The 17,143-nt window shown below is 38.7% G+C and overlaps 1 protein-coding gene across 2 annotated transcripts in view; it reads left to right on the top strand.

The window, feature by feature from the left end:
* ttn.2 (titin, tandem duplicate 2) overlaps window positions 1-17,143 on the top strand; it is a 413,561-nt gene that overhangs the window by 128,822 nt on the left and 267,596 nt on the right. Inside the window, exons 49-61 of one of the 2 annotated variants that reach the window (XM_070875789.1) lie at window positions 498-776; window positions 990-1,271; window positions 1,391-1,669; window positions 1,808-2,086; window positions 3,449-3,727; window positions 3,838-4,125; window positions 6,211-6,489; window positions 13,802-14,083; window positions 14,195-14,473; window positions 14,622-14,900; window positions 15,003-15,281; window positions 16,218-16,505; window positions 16,765-17,043. In XM_070875789.1, the coding sequence (XP_070731890.1) occupies window positions 498-776; window positions 990-1,271; window positions 1,391-1,669; window positions 1,808-2,086; window positions 3,449-3,727; window positions 3,838-4,125; window positions 6,211-6,489; window positions 13,802-14,083; window positions 14,195-14,473; window positions 14,622-14,900; window positions 15,003-15,281; window positions 16,218-16,505; window positions 16,765-17,043 (3,651 nt within the window). The remainder of the gene's footprint in view (window positions 1-497; window positions 777-989; window positions 1,272-1,390; window positions 1,670-1,807; window positions 2,087-3,448; window positions 3,728-3,837; window positions 4,126-6,210; window positions 6,490-13,801; window positions 14,084-14,194; window positions 14,474-14,621; window positions 14,901-15,002; window positions 15,282-16,217; window positions 16,506-16,764; window positions 17,044-17,143) is intronic. The other variant, XM_070875791.1, reaches the window with a different exon arrangement.

Raw genomic sequence — 17,143 nt, 5'->3', positions numbered from 1 at the left:
CCATTCATGTATGAGCCTTGATGGAGAAAGTCGGTGGGATATTCAACTGCAGCGGTCATCTCTGTAGAGTTGAATCCACATGAACACACTTCTAGCCATATATTGGGACTGGAAACTTGGTTTAATTGTTCCCTCTCTAACCAAGGTGTTCAGATCAATTGTAATGAAACATCATCGACCTTGGCTATGATCAGCTAACTCAGCACAAACTAGCAATTGAACCTGGTATGTTGCTGGCCTGTATTAGTTAGCTACTTGCCAGATAAACTTGGTGAATGATCAGGGGAGCCCCTGGAATGTCTGAGTTAATTGCTAAAATGTGTTGAGTTATCTGATCTCAGTTAGCTGAGGTACCTGTGGACTGCTATAGTCATGACACTGTACCCCAACATGAAACACTACATATAGGAATGGAAGGAACAAATAGGGAGAAAGCTTACTTGCTCCATATATTCATCATGCATTATTCATATGCTTTTTTTCTGCATGTCTTTTAGAACCTCCGAGCTTTATATTAAAGCCTGCATCTGAACGAGTTCTGCCAGGTTCAACGGTGAAGTTTAAGACTGTTGTGAATGGAACACCTCCAATGTCAATGAAATGGTTCAAGGGTAGCACAGAGCTCGTGACTGGTGGCACCTGTTTCATTATGAAGGACATTTCTACAACTTTTCTTGAGCTTTCTTCAGTGAAACCTTCTGACATGGGTGATTACACTTGTGAAATCAGCAATGATGCTGGAACAATTTCCTGCACAACAAATCTTTTTGTAAAAGGTGATTCTTTTTTTATATATGGTAGTAATATTCTTATCACTTTCTTTGTTCATTTTATTAAACTATCTCTAACATTGTAGGGTATACTTTTTTCATTAGGAGGAATTGAAATTATCATCACTGAGAAGTGCCGTGGATGCTTTTATCTTCTTCTTTGTATTCCTTTCTGAATATCTTTTAAATATATTCTTTATGACATCTTGATTTTTATAGAACCACCAGTGTTTATCCGGAAACTAGAGCCGTCAAAATTACTGCAAAGTGGTGATTCAGCTCGGTTTGAATGCGAAGTGACTGGCACCCCTGAAATTAAAGTTACCTGGTATAGGAAAGACAAGCAAATTCATCCCGGTGATAAATACAGAATGTCATTTGTTAACTATGTGCCAGTTCTTGAAATTCTTGATGGTGACGTGGAAGACAGTGGAGAATACAGTTGTGAAGCTAAGAATGAAGTTGGTAGTGAGAGTTGCAGTGTTACTGTAACAGTTAAAGGTCTGTCAAGATATTGTACTTCTAATTTTATGAATTTACAAGATATTTGTGGCATTAACATTTTTGGATCCTAGTGTTTTATATGTTTTAGATTGAATTTGTTATTTGTTCCTTTGTAGAACCTCCATCTTTCAGAAAAGAACTTGAATCTCTTGAGGTGCTCAAAGCCTCTGACATCATTCTTGAGTGTGAAGTGGCTGGTACAGCCCCATTTGAAGTTTCTTGGTATAAGGACAATAAGCAAATAAGGCCTAGCAAAAAGTACAAGACGATCTGTCAAAACTCTTTAGTTAGTTTACATATTCTTAAATGTGATACCGTAGATGTCGGTGAATATCAATGCAAGGTATCAAATGAAGTGGGTGGTTGTTTCTGCAGTTCTGCAGTGGCTTTGAAAGGTTAGTAAAGATTTAGCAAGTGTTTCTGTTCTATTATATTACATTAAAAATTAGTTTTGTTCCACACTAATTATCAGTTGATTTTGTAATGATTAATCAGAGAAATCCTATATTTATTATATTTCATTTTAAAAACAGAACCTCCATCAGTTGTTAAGAAGATTGAAAATATTACTGCGCTTTTGGGAACTCCTGCTATGTTTCAATGCACTGTGAAAGGTTCAAGCCCAATTTCTATAACCTGGCAAAAAGATAAAGATGATGTCACCGAAGATGATAACACAAAAATATCTTTTGAGAAGGATATAGCTACACTGCAAATTGGTTCTGTTGAAAAACATCACGGTGGGAAGTTCCTTTGTCAGGCAAAGAATGACGCAGGAATCACAAAGTGTGTTGCAAATTTGGTAGTAAAAGGTTGGTTTAAAGATTATTAACATGTGTGTTAAAACTTTAATTTGTTTTCAAATTTAACTGCTGCTCTAAATATTTTAAGTTGTTTTAATTTCATTAAGGCTGTTTTGAAGCAGTTGAAGCAAATAAAGCACAGTATGTTCTGGAATGGTTAGACCATAAAGAAAATCTTTAAAATAAATTTGGGGGCTAGAAATTGCTGGAAAAATAATGGCGTGTTCACGGCACCTGCCATTATTCATCTGTAAAAACCTATCAATTTATGGCAAGTAAGTGATATGCCATGAGTTGTGAATCACCGTAAATTGCTGGACTATTTGCATCTCCCTGCTGTTAGCCTTGCAAAAACGGAAGCTCACCGCCCTTTCCATGAGTGTCAAGAAATTGCTGGATTTGTGCCATAAATATGAATTAATCTCACCACAGACATTTAGGTTTGGTATTTCATGTTGTAAGGGCACTGTCAATAATGTGATTTTTGATCCTGACATGAAACTCAACCTTGCCAGAGTCTTACTACTGCAAATAGTTCATAGAGGTTTTTAAAATTTAAAATTTAAATTTTGTTTTCTTTGGCTTTTAAAAAAAAATCTCTCTCTTAATCCAACCTTTCTTTCCCTCTCATTATTTCTCTTTCTGTATCTAATTTGTCTCCACTTCACCCTGTTTCCTTCTCCATCATTCGCTCTGTTTCTTTGTCTATCCTTAAATGTAATCGGTTAATGGTTCAAGAGCTCCCAGATGCCCTGTCGACATCGCAGCACCATTATCAATTTGCATTTCCAGCAATTTGCGGCACAAAAATAATACAATCTGTGAGTTAGGCGGAGTGATATCTATCAAAAAGGGATAAGCTTGTTAGCCATACTGCCCTTCCTTATGCTGTTTATTTTTTGAATAAATGCCACCCCAGCAATTTCTGGACCATTCTCCAGAGAATAGAAAAAATGGAAGAAGATTATATAGTATAACACTATTTAGAATCATGAGAAGAACTTATTACATTAATGTGAAGTTGATGCAGTTATTAGAACTGTGACCAGAAGAAAGAATAACTCTGAAAGAATTTAGGCATCGGTTCTTAATGCAGACAAGTGTAAAATTGCAAAATTTTTAACGCATGCAGTTAATATACGACTTTTTAATGAACATTTGTTAAATGAGAGTTGCATAGCCAGAATTTTGCAGAACTTGAGATAAGCATTAATGAATAGTATAGTATTTACAAGCAGGGGTTGTGGAAACATGTATTTGGTTCTGTGATATATTGAATAGCTTGGCTCAAGGAAAGAAAATTAGGTGGGCCAAAATGGCCTTTTCTTGTTTCTTATATTCTTGTGTTCTAATATTCTTTTTTTGTCATAGAACCTGCAATTATTATAGAGAAAGCAGACTCTATTAGTGTAACTGCAGGAGAGCCAGCAACACTGGACTGCAGTTTTACAGGAACACCAGAAATTAAAGCCAGATGGTTTAAGAATGGCACACAGTTGACAACTGGTGGAAAATATAAAATCACTCTTACAAATAAGGTTACAAGTTTAAAGGTTCGGGCTACCGACAAGGAAGATAGTGGTGAATTTACTTGTGAAGTCGAGAATGATATTGGTAGCAGCAGTTGCAAAGCATCTATTACAGTATTGGGTTGGTATTCTTACTCTTTCATTTCATTGCATTTATTGCAATATTTAAAAGAAACAGAATTAATTTTGAAAGAAATTATAGCCTTTGCTTTCCTACCATGTGTTGGACAGATCGCATAGTTCCACCATCATTTAAAAGAAACTTGAAAAATATGGATGGCATCAAAACTTCTTTTATTAAGATGGAATGCAAGATCTCTGGTTCTCTTCCAATGAGTGTGCTCTGGTATAAGGACGATGAAGAGATAACAGCTAATGAAAAATATAAATTTTCTTATCATGATAACATGGCGCAGTTGGAGATTCATCAACTAGAGATGCCAGATGGTGGAACTTACACTTGCAGGGCAACAAATACTGCCGGAACTGACCAGAGCAACGGTGTCTTAACTGTGAAAGGTTTGAAACGCCATCACAAATCTCTTAATTGCTTACAAGAGTTAACTAATTCGGCTAATATCTTCTTTTTAGTTATCACAAACATTACTTGTTATCCATCTTAGTTTGTTACATTGACAAACATGTTGAGAATACCACATGTTATAGTTACATACTTATTATTGTACTCACTTATTTTGGCATACCTTTTGAAAGAAAAGCATTCTATCCATTTGGGTAAATGGGTCCTTTTCGGGTTGGAAATCGATGGTTAGTGGTGTGCCACAGGGATCGGTGCTGGGACCACAACTGTTTACAATATACATAGATGACCTGGAAGAGGGGACAGAGTGTAGTGTAACAAAAATTGCAGATGACACAAAGATTAGTGGGAAAGCGAGTTATGTAGAGGACACAGAGAGGCTGCAAAGAGATTTAGATAGGTTAAGCGAATGGGCTAAGGTTTGGCAGATGGAATACAATGTTGGAAAATGTGAGGTCATCCACCTTGGGGAAAAAAAAACAGTAAAAGGGAATATTATTTGAATGGGGAGAAATTACAACATGCTGCGGTGCAGAGGGACCTGGGGGTCCTTGTCCATGAAACTCTTTTGAGTTTACCTGAAAAAAAAACATAAACATTAAACCGTGCCACCCGCCTGGGTGACACGGCCGACATTTTCAAGGCCCCTTTTTTTTTCCTTTTTTTGTGGTTTTCTTTTTTCTTTTTTTGTGGGTTTTTTTTGGGCGCTAAAATCACAATTTTTCCCCAGTGCCCCCTATAAAAGGGAAGGGGGACACTAAAAGCACCGGCAATTAAAACAAATTAAACTTTAAAATGTAAAATCAAATTAAAATTTGGTTGCCGGGCGTGATTACCGGTGGACACCGCGTGCTCCATCTCCAAGGACACCCTGGACCGGATGTAAGAGTGGAAGAGAGGCAGGCAGTCAGGTTGAACGACCCCCTCGACCGCCCGCTGCCTGGACCGGCTGATGGCACCCTTGGCCGTGCCCAGGAGCAGTCCTACAAGGAGGCCTTCGGACCTACCCGCTCCCCTCCGCACAGGGTGCCCAAAGATCAGGAGAGTGGGACTGAAGTGCAGCCAGAATTTCAGGAGCAGCCCCTTCAAATAATAAAACAGGGGCTGCAACCTTGTGCATTCCATAAAAACATGGAACACGGACTCTTCCAGACCGCAGAAATTGCAGGCGGCCTGGGATTCCGTGAACCGGCTTAAAAATTTGTTGCACGGCACTGCTCCGTGCACCACCCTCCAGGCCAAGTCCCCGATGAATAGTGGGAGGACCCCTGCGTAGAGTGCCCTCCATCGGGGACCCCTCCTTGTCCATGAATCCCAAAAAGTTAGTTTGCAGGTGCAGCAGGTAATCAGGAAGGCGAATGGAATGTTGGCCTTCATTGCGAGAGGGATGGAGTACAAAAGCAGGGAGGTTCTGCTGCAACTGTACAGGGTATTGGTGAGGCCGCACCTGGAGTACTGCGTGCAGTTTTGGTCACCTTACTTAAAGAAGGATATACTAGCTTTGGAGGGGGTATAGAGACGATTCACTAGGCTGATTCCGGAGATGTGGGGGTTACCTTATGATGATGGATTGAGTAGACTGGGTCTTTACTCGTTGGAGTTCAGAAGGATGAGGGGTGATCTTATAGAAACATTTAAAATAATGAAAGGGATAGACAAGATAGAGGCAAAGAGGTTGTTTCCACTGATCGGGGAGACTAGAACTAGGGGGCACAGCCTCAAAATACGGGGGAGCCAATGTAAAATCGAGTTGAGAAGGAATTTCTTCTCCCAGAGGGTTGTGAATCTGTGGAATTTTCTGCCTAGGGAAGCAGTTGAGGCTAGGTCATTGAATGTATTTAAATCACAGATAGATAGATTTTTAACCAATAAGGGAATTAAGGGTTATGGGGAGCGGACGGGTAAGTGGAGCTGAGTCCACGGCCAGATCAGCCATGATCTTGTTGAGTGGCGGAGCAGGCTCGAGGGGCTAGATGGCCTACTCCTGTTCCTAATTCTTATGTTCTTGTGTATTTTCATTTTATGTTCTTGCCATAACTGTAATTTTCCTCTGGAAATTTTAGAGCCTCCGTATTTTACCATGAAACCCTTGTCCCAGGATGTTGTGCCTGGTTCCAAAGTACAGTTTAGGAGTGTTATAAGTGGGACACCTCCACTGACGATCAAATGGCTCAAGGACAATAAGGAGTTGGTGTCTAGTAATTCATGTTACATTTCAAAAGAAGGCTCAACAAGTTTGCTACAACTGCATTCAGCAAAAGTCTCTGATACGGGTGACTACACTTGTCAAGTCAGCAATGAAGTTGGCACAGAATCGTGTGCTGCAAATCTTTTTGTCAAAGGTGTGGAATATCTTAATAACGTTTCTATGTATCTTTGCACACAGAGCTTTATTTTATTATGTTTCTTAAAAACATTGTAAATCTTTATTTGACAGCTCCTTTTCACTTATGCATTTCTTTCTGTGTCTGTTGTTTATGTAGTCTGTCTTTATTTTATTTGTTACATTTCATGATCAATCTGAATCTTCCTTCAACATTAATACTAATTTCATTGTCTTATTTTTCTCAGAGCAATGAAAATGCTCTTTTTGTTTCCAATGATTTTGTTTTTTATGTCATCATGTGGCAGTAGGCCATAATGATTTTTGTTTGGATTTTTAATTATGTATTTGGTTTAAATATATATTAGAACTGGGTTAGCCAAACTAAGGCAGGTGAGCCATGTGCAACTTGTGAGATCCAGGAAATTAGTTTCTATTTACACTTGTTTTTCTTATTCAGCTGGCTCCTCCTGTTTGAATTCCACGGGTCTTGTGGTTTAGGAAAGGTTCTCATTGCTACTCCCTTATTGGTGGATAAATCCTAAATTTGAATACCAAGATCTGCTAGTAACTTGACATAGATCCAAAATGAATTTAAACCTTATTTGTGGCTTGCCCCTCAAGTGCCCCTGAAAGACAAAATATTGAGACTTCTGTTATTGAAGATTGTTTTTAAGGAAAGATAGCAGTGCTTTACTAAAAATGAATTCCCTGGGTGACATCAAACTGCATGGCCCACAATCGCAAGAGGTGAGTGAGATATGTCGTCAAACATCATAGGGGGTTTAAGGTGATTTATGTTGTGTAAGTGAAATATCAAAACAGATCACAAGAGAGTGGGAGACTCTTAATGAAGAAATCCACAAACAGTAAGGATGGATTGAGCTCAGCATTGGTGAGAAAGGCAGAGGCATCACTGGAGGATGATGGGATGAGCAATAGATGAACAATGAATAACTAAGGATGGTTTTAGAAGAAAGTACATAGGCATAAGTGGTTCAGTAAGACCAATAGAAAGCAGTCAGAGATTCCTTTGTACTTTTACAATGAACATGAGAAATACTGCCGTGTTAGATGACGATGATGGGGAGCATTTCCACTCAGGGAAACTAAAACTAGGGGACATAGTCTTAGACTAAGGGGCCACTCATTTAAAATTGAGATGAGGAGAAATTTCTTCTCTCAGTGGGGTGTAAATCTATGGAATTCCCTACCTGAAAGTGCTGTGGAGGCTGGGTCATTGAATATATTTAAGGTGGAGATAGGCAGATTTTTGAGCGAAAAGAGAGTAAAGGGTTATGGGGAGTAGGTAGGGAAGTGGAACTGAGCCCATGATCAGATCAGCCATGATCATATTAAATGGTGGAGCAGGCTCGAGGGGCCAAATGACCTACTCCTGCTCCTATTTCTTCTGTTCTTATGTATGTGCAGCCTGGGATCACATGGGCTAGACCAACCAATTAAAATGACGTATTGATCACCATTTCTATGAATGGAGATACCCCCCAAAACAATAAACATTTTAAATAAATAAGGAAAACACTTCACATATTTAAAATTAATTGAAATTGAATGTAATTAAATGTTTTAGATGACAAAATATTTTTTTAAATTTTTTTTTAATATGTTTTAGTAGGGGTAAAAATAAACTTACTTTAGTGGATAGGGTTTTTAATATAAAAATGATTAATAGCATTTAATTTTTCTATCTTTTTAAACTCTTACGCTGGTAAAAGCAATCCGTACGCCTGCTTTTTACTAGGTGTAAGAGTTTGAAGGGCAGTCGCTGGGCAAGATTTGGGCAAATCGATCAAATCTCTGCCCACGAAAGCCCTTCTTCCGGGGATGTATTGGAACTGTCAAAAGGCATTTTAACCATTGAAGTGTTGGCTTTTGGCGCATACGCATCGCGCGCCGAGAATCGGCACTTGCGGAGCCTCTACCGGTGTGTGCGCACATCGTTCGTGCCCGTAGAGACCGCAATTTTTGGCCCATTGTGTTCTTCAATCATGACCTTCAGTGAAATGGTCTTTCCTTAATCTTCTTCATATCACTTTGGAAAAGTTTGTGCATTCTCCGGCAATGGATGAATAAAATACTCATCATTTGTGCTGGTTAAATGATAATTTAGCTATTTGAGAACTATTAAAGTAACATTATTATAGGTGCATGTGATCATCCGGTTTTATTTTGCTCCCATATTAGGATCATATTATGAGAAATAGTCTGCAGCAATATTGCATGCACTTATTTTTTGTCTACTGATGTCATTGGAAACAAAATAATTAATTATTTGGGAAATATAGCCCTATCTATTTTTAAAGATTAAATTTAATGATGTAATGTTTACTTTGGTTTTGAAAAAATGGTAGGATAAAGCCATATTCTTCTTTGATGCTATCTTCCATCGTGAGTACTTATTTTGTAGTCAGGACAAGCTTTTTGACAGTTGTGCTTAGCGGTGGGTCCATGTGGAAAAGCCAACAGTTATAGAAGAGAGGATAAAAAATTGGGGCAGAAAGAGAAAAAAATCATAAGGTGCAGAAAATAAACCACTGGAAATTAACTGTAATTTCTGGGTCCACTTATATAGATAAGTATATAGGCTGACATTCTGCAGGGGTTCCATCTGTCACCTATTGAACATATGACTGGAGACTGGCAGAACCCTCAGGAAAATGATGTATAAAGTTGAAAATAGCCATTTACACCATTTCCCTGGGTTTCCACTAGTCTCCTGCTGGAATCACGATGGGAGACTGGTAGAACCCTCCTGAAACTTTAGGACCATAGCCTGTCAAATACTGTCTTCAGCTGAAGCTGGATTAGAGGAATAATTAGACAAGAGTACACTGATGTAATTCCATCACTTTAAAGTCATACATTATGCTCTTATTTTTATATTATGTTATAGAAGTTACTATATCCACATTTATAATGGAAATTGCCTAGTTAAACTTGTCACTTTGCAATTGCACCCTCTTGACATTGGTGTTGTTGTACACCCTTAACTGGCAGGAGAGTGCAATTAGAGTGATTCAAGATTGTAAAGACAGTATCCATTATAAATGTGGACATATCAATTTATAATGTAAAAAGTTGACAGGAAGTACATGCAGACATAATGTTGTTAAAATGCTACAAGTTGCACACAGGGAATCAAGATCAAATGTAGTCTTATGTAGTCTTGTATAGTCAGATGATATATGTTTAGAAGCTGATGGGGTTATAATTGGATCAAAGTGCACATTCATAATTTAATTCCCATTTTAAAGTCATAAATTCTGTCCTTATTTTTATGTTTTCACTAAGTTCCTGGGTCCACATTTATAATGGAAACTTCCTGTGTATGCTTGTAATTGTGTAATGACACCACCTTCTCTCTTTTTCATCTCGCATTTCTCTTTCTTTCACTCAACCACCTCTCTCTTAAACTTCTCCCTCTCTAACCCCTTCCATCTCAACTAATTTTCAGTCTTTCAATCCATCCCTCTCATCTGTCCTTTTCTCAAACCCTTATCTCTCTCTCATACCTCTCTTAACCCTTGCTTTCTCTGAATCCTAGTCTTTCTTAATATCCTTCTCCTTCTCTCTTTCTCACCCTCAAATTTGTGAGGTCAGTGCAAGTTAATCTGTATGTAACAGGCAGGCACAACTGCCAATCCGAGTGCATCTCTGGACCCCGCCCCGCCCATGCCTTATAACCGTGTCCCTTTAAGGCGCCAATCAATTTTGAAAAAAAAAATCTTAACCTTCTTCAGCAATCAGGTCACTTTGATGAGGTCCACTTCTACCCACCTGGATGCTGGTATACCTCACCTCATTGTCATAGTGGCTATCAGTACTACCCTGGGGCTAGAATGAGCTCGGAAAGCAGGAACTCTTTGCACCACCCCGTGACAGCATTTGTCTTATAAGAGTCTGGAAAATCCCAGAAATGGCAGAGGCTTGGTGCATCTGGATTGACAATGGAACCTCAACAGATCTTTGAGATCAACTTTGTTTTCAGAAAAAAAGCACTGAATATTAATTTGATCTCAATTAAGCTTTTGAAATTTGTCCTCTTGTTATTCAAAATTATTTGAAGGAAAGCTACTAAGCAGAAAATTGAAAAGCTGAAGAGAAATATCACATCAGTAGAGTTACATTAGGTGCACTCCATATGCTCAAACTGCATAATCCAAATTCTGCTCACAGAGTCATGGGTCAAGGCATAACTATAAATTCCAAGCCCAGGTTTTTGGGAGAGGCTGAGGTATTCAAGTGAAAACTTTAATGAAGGCATTAAAAGACCCAAAAGACAAATCAGTGGCTAAATTCAATCATGTTATTGTGAAAGATCTAATTTTTTTATTTTTAAGTTTTTATAAACCCTAATTTGGAAATTTTAATTACTGAAGAAAAAAATATCTGCTGAAAAAAAATTCAGAACATTAAGGCGGATTGCAAAAGTTTCTATAGGTATGTAAAGAGAAAAAGGTTGGTGAAGACAAACGTAGGTCCCCTGCAGTCAGAATCAGGGGAAGTCATAACGGGGAACAAAGAAATGGCGGATCAATTGAACAAGTACTTTGGTTCGGTATTCACTAAGGAGGATACAAACAACCTTCCGGATATAAAAGGGGTCAGAGGGTCTAGTAAGGAAGAGGAACTGAGGGAAATCTTTATTAGTCGGGAAATTGTGTTGGGGAAATTGATGGGATTGAAGGCCGATAAATCCCCAGGGCCTGATGGCCTGCATCCTAGAGTACTTAAGGAGGTGGCCTTGGAAATAGCGGATGCATTGACAGTCATTTTCCAACATTCCATTGACTCTGGATCAGTTCCTATGGAGTGGAGGGTAGCCAATGTAACCCCACTTTTTAAAAAAGGAGGGAGAGAGAAAACAGGGAATTATAGACCGGTCAGCCTGACCTCAGTAGTGGGTAAAATGATGGAATCAATTATTAAGGATGTCATAGCAGTGCATCTGGAAAATGGTGACATGATAGGTCGAAGTCAGCATGGATTTGTGAAAGGGAAATCATGCTTGACAAATCTTCTGGAATTTTTTGAGGATGTTTCCAGTAAAGTGGACAAAGGAGAACCAGTTGATGTGGTATATTTGGACTTTCAGAAGGCTTTCGACAAGGTCCCACACAAGAGATTAATGTGCAAAGTTAAAGCACATGGGATTGGGGGTAGTGTGCTGACGTGGATTGAGAACTGGTTGTCAGACAGGAAGCAAAGAGTAGGAGTAAACGGGTACTTTTCAGAATGGCAGGCAGTGACTAGTGGAGTGCCGCAAGGTTCTGTGCTGGGGCCCCAGCTGTTTACATTGTACATTAATGATTTAGACGAGGGGATTAAATGCAGTATCTCCAAATTTGCGGATGATACTAAGTTGGGTGGCAGTGTGAGCTGCGAGGAGGATGCTATTAGGCTGCAGAGTGACTTGGATAGGTTAGGTGAGTGGGCAAATGCATGGCAGATGAAGTATAATGTGGATAAATGTGAGGTTATCCACTTTGGTGGTAAAAACAGAGAGACAGACTATTATCTGAATGGTGACAGATTAGGAAAAGGGAAGGTGCAACGAGACCTGGGTGTCATGGTACATCAGTCATTGAAGGTTGGCATGCAGGTACAGCAGGCGGTTAAGAAAGCAAATGGCATGTTGGCCTTCATAGCGAGGGGATTTGAATACAGGGGCAGGGAGGTGTTGCTACAGTTGTACAGGGCCTTGGTGAGGCCACACCTGGAGTATTGTGTACAGTTTTGGTCTCCTAACTTGAGGAAGGACATTCTTGCTATTGAGGGAGTGCAGCGAAGGTTCACCAGACTGATTCCCGGGATGGCGGGACTGACCTATCAAGAAAGATTGGATCAATTGGGCTTGTATTCACTGGAGTTCAGAAGAATGAGAGGGGACCTCATAGAAACGTTTAAAATTCTGACGGGTTTAGACAGGTTAGATGCAGAAAGAATGTTCCCAATGTTGGGGAGGTCCAGAACCAGGGGTCACAGTCTGAGGATAAGGGGTAAGCCATTTAGGACCGAGATGAGGAGAAACTTCTTCACCCAGAGAGTGGTGAACCTGTGGAATTCTCTACCACAGAAAGTTGTTGAGGCCAATTCACTAAATATATTCAAAAGGGAGTTAGATGAAGTCCTTACTACTCGGGGGATCAAGGGTTATGGCGAGAAAGCAGGAAGGGGGTACTGAAGTTTCATGTTCAGCCATGAACTCATTGAATGGCGGTGCAGGCTAGAAGGGCTGAATGGCCTGCTCCTGCACCTATTTTCTATGTTTCTATGTTTCTAATACATTTTGAGAGAAGTGTGGGACAACAGTGGCCAGATTATGCAATCAGTGACTAGTTTATATAGGCAAAAACCCATTATAAATGTAAATATCACAATATAATGTAAAAAGTTAACACAAAAAGTGTGGGAAATACATGACAACTGGAAGTCAAGTGTTGCAGATAGGAAGTATGCAACAGCACACAATTTTTAATATATATATTACGGATAGATATATGTCTGTAAATGGGTGACAAGGCAGTTATATAGATCAAGCAGATAATGTATGAAATATAACTGAAAAGGCTCAATCTATTTTTTAACAAGAAACTTTTGACTTAAAAATTTTTGGAGCTAGCTTTTGCTTTATTTATAAAAAAAGATGCTCACAGATTTGAAAGAACATGAATTTCCTGATGTTGTTCCAAGAGGTCAACATAGGTTGAACCTCCCTTATCCAGAACTCTCTTATCCGGAACCACCCCTCGTCCAGAACCATTCCTGGCTACGACATGAACAAATTGAACAAATTGCATTCCTTCCTCGCTGCCAACTCCTGCAATCACTGGCCTGACCCCGTGATCCACCGCCCCCCCTTCCCCCCCCATGATCTCTCTGCCGCACTCCCAGCCTCAAGCCAGCAAGTCCCGATATCCCCTTACTCATTAAATTGGATGGTACAGATACTATGACCCCCCCTCGTCCGTAAAAATCCTTTATCCAGAACAGGCTAGGTCCCGAGGGTTCTGGATAAGGGAGGTTCAACCTGTAGTACACAGTATGATAGTTATGTGATGAGTTGTCAAAGTGTAGTTTTTCAAGGGGCTCACAGCGTGTTTAGTGAATTGCAAATTATGCTGTTTAAAAATAAGGTCAATTTGAAATCGATAACAGATAATGTGCTTTCTTCATAATATATTTGTGATGACTTAGAGGTCATACTAATCATCACTAGTTTTTTTTAGCATATCCATTACCTTCAGTTGAGTGTACATAAAATCTTTTGATTTTCTTCTCATTCAATTGAGTACATTTTGGTTTTATAGAGCCTCCAAACTTCATTAAGAAGCCAGATCGTAAAATATTGTTGAAAAATGGAAGTTCAACATGTCTTGAGTGTACAGTAACTGGCACACCTGAGATCAAAATTACCTGGTACAAGAGAGAAAGTGAAGTTCAGCCAAGTGACAAATTCAGAATGTCATTTGTTGATTCTATATCAATCCTTCAATTAATTGATGCCAGTGTGGAAGACAGTGGACAATACACTTGTAAAGCAGAGAATGAAGCTGGTTTTGACAATTGCAATGTTACAATTACAGTTAAAGGTGTGTAGCCATAAAATGTAATAATGGAACCAATTTTAACAATGTGTTTTTTTAAATGTTTTCCAGTTTGGTCAGTTTCTAAATTATTTTGCTTTACTTGCTTTTTTTTAGAACCTCCTTCTTTTAGAAAGAAACTCGAACCTATTGAGGTAATAAAAGGCAGTGATATCACTCTTGAATGTGAAATGGCTGGTACAGGCCCATTTGATGTCACTTGGTATAAGGACAATAAGCAGATTCAATCTAGTATAAAATATAAGATGATCATTGGAAAATCTTTAGTTAGTCTTTTTATTCAAAAAGTCGATAATTCAGATGCTGGTGAATACCAATGCGAAATAACAAATGATGTGGGAAGTTGTTCTTGCATTGCTGGAGTCAGATTAAAAGGTCAGTTATTATCAAATGCCGGTCATTTTCTTTTTTGATATTTTCAATAATCCCATTTCGCAGTTCATTCTTACTTGGTTTTATTACTTTGGCATGAAACAGTGTCTGATCTTGTAACTAATTCACACAACTCTTAACTTTAAATCAGAACCCCCTTCCTTTGTGAAAAAGATTGAAAACATTACAATATTATCTGGAAATCCAACCGCTTTTGACAGTCAAATAGAAGGCTCAGCTCCCATATTTGTTACATGGATGAAGGACAAAGATGAAATCAGAGATGATGATCACATTAAAATATCTTTTGAGAACAGTACTGCTGTACTGCAAATTGCTTCTGTTGAAGCAAATCACAGCGGAAAGTATACATGTCAGGCCAGGAATGATGCAGGAACTGAGAAGTGTTTTGCCACCTTGTTAGTAACAGGTTAGTATGAGACACTTGACATTTGTGAATTACAGTAAAGTGTCAAGAATGCAAACAATATTTCTTACTTCATCGATTGAGGAAGTATGGTTTTTCTTGCAGAAACTGCACATATCATAGAGAAACCAGAGCCATTAAGTGTTACTTCAGGAACTGCAGCAATTTTGGAATGTGTTGTTGCTGGTACTCCAGAACTGAAAGTTAGATGGTTCAAGAATGAAACTGAATTGACATCCAGCAGGAAATATAAAATGACTTTTGTGAATCAGGTGGCAATCCTAAAGGTTCTATCTGTTGATAAAGATGATAGTGGAGAATATGCTTTTGAAGTCCAGAATGAGTTTGGACACAGCAGCTGCACAACTTCATTGACAGTACTAGGTTGGTGTTTTTTTATGTGATAGCACATCTCAAAAAAGAAGTTAAAAGGGAAGGGCCCAGTATAATTTTAGCATACTTAGAATGATAAAATTATATTTTAAATTTTCAGAAATCATGCTTGTGTTTTCATATCATATTGTCTTCCAACTGTGTGCAATTGGTTATAGACAACTTCTTAGTAACATCTCAATGGTTGTGTAATAATTGTCTTCATGCCTTGAGCAGCTAGTGGAATATTACAGGGCCTTTAAGAAAAACATGCCAAAATTTTAAGGGTGGATTTTAACAATTGAGTGGTCAGTTGGTGGACTGGAAGGGTCAGCCACCCAATTCCTCAAGCAGGAGGCCCAGTCCATTTCAAGTGCCAGGCATTATTATCATGCCACCAGTGTGCTGTATACCCTGAACAGCATGCTGGCTCAGAGCTAGCACAATATCAGGTGGCCTGTCGGCTGATCCAACTGAGAGAAAGGTAGCTCCAAAGGGCAAATTATAATTGCAGAGGTGAGGAACCCAGGGTGGCAGTATCCCATATTATTCTTGTGGAGCCCGAAGGAGCACCCCTGAGCTTTCTGGCCCTACAAAAATAATTTTTCCTCTTAACTCTTTAGGCTTCATCTGCTGTACCACCAGGTGTCCGGAGCAGAGCATGCACACTGCACCTCCTGCCTGGTAGCCCAGAAAATTACATCACTGTCCTAAGTAATTGATCAGGTCACAATTTGCATAATAAGGCACCTGCTTGATTCTGGTGTGCATATCAGCCGCCCTGCAGAAGGTCATGGGAAAAATGGTAGTGGAGTGGGAACAGGGCAGGAAGACCACGAACTTCATTTTAACTCCTTTGCCAACCCATTTCCACTGGGCAGAGCGAGTTAAAATCTCCCCTTTGATATTCGAGCTGACAAGCTATTTTTATTGTTCTGTGTTGGACAGATCGAATAATTGCTCCATCCTTTACAAGAAGTTTAAAGAAAATGGATAATATATTGGGGATTTTGATGCACATGGAGTGCAAAATATCTGGTTCTCTTCCAATCAGCATTTCTTGGTATAAAGATAACAAAGAGATAATGACTAGTCACAAATACAAAATATCATTTGAAGAAAATACAGCATTTTTGGAGATTAAAGAACTTGAAATCACAGATGGTGGAAATTACTCTTGCAAAGCAACAAATGCTGCTGGAAGTTGTGCATGCAGTGGATTCGTAACAGTAAAAGGTTTGAAGATCTCTTTACTCCAGTCCATTTCTATTGTAAGATGCATCAAATGCTGATTTTCTAGCTGCAATATGTTTTGTTTCTTCTTTTCTGCAACAATAGAATATCTAGGTAAATTGTACAAATTTCCACCCGCTAAAATATTTTAACTTGTGATCAGTAGTAAAATGTTATAGTAATGTAACTATTTTCAGAAGTTTTATTTTTATTTTTACTTTATCTGACCTTACTAAACAACATTTTCTTAAATGACTTTTAGAACCACCGAACTTTATAGAAAAACCAGTGTCCCAAAAGATTGTACTTGGTTCTACAGTGCAGTTTAAGAGTGTTGTGAAAGGAACTCTTCCACTTTTTGTCAAGTGGTTCAAAGATAATAGGGAATTGAATCGTGGTGCAAGATATTCCATTTGGAATGAAGAAACAATGCACTTCCTTGAGCTAATTTCAACGAAAGTTTCAGATGCTGGCATTTACAGCTGCCAACTCAGCAATGAAGCTGGTTCAGTTACTAGTACTGCAGAACTTTTCATCAAAGGTTTGCATTTCTTATCAATCTTATTAGAAATTAAGTTTTGTGTAACATTTTTAACAGTGTGATATTTCTTCCTTAGTTTTCTTAAAATCAAAGATCAGTA

This window comes from Pristiophorus japonicus, chromosome 3 (assembly GCF_044704955.1).
Source record: "Pristiophorus japonicus isolate sPriJap1 chromosome 3, sPriJap1.hap1, whole genome shotgun sequence".
NCBI lineage: Eukaryota > Metazoa > Chordata > Chondrichthyes > Pristiophoridae > Pristiophorus > Pristiophorus japonicus.
Note: the sequence above shows the minus strand (reverse complement) of the source record. Positions and strands in the feature narration are given on the sequence as shown.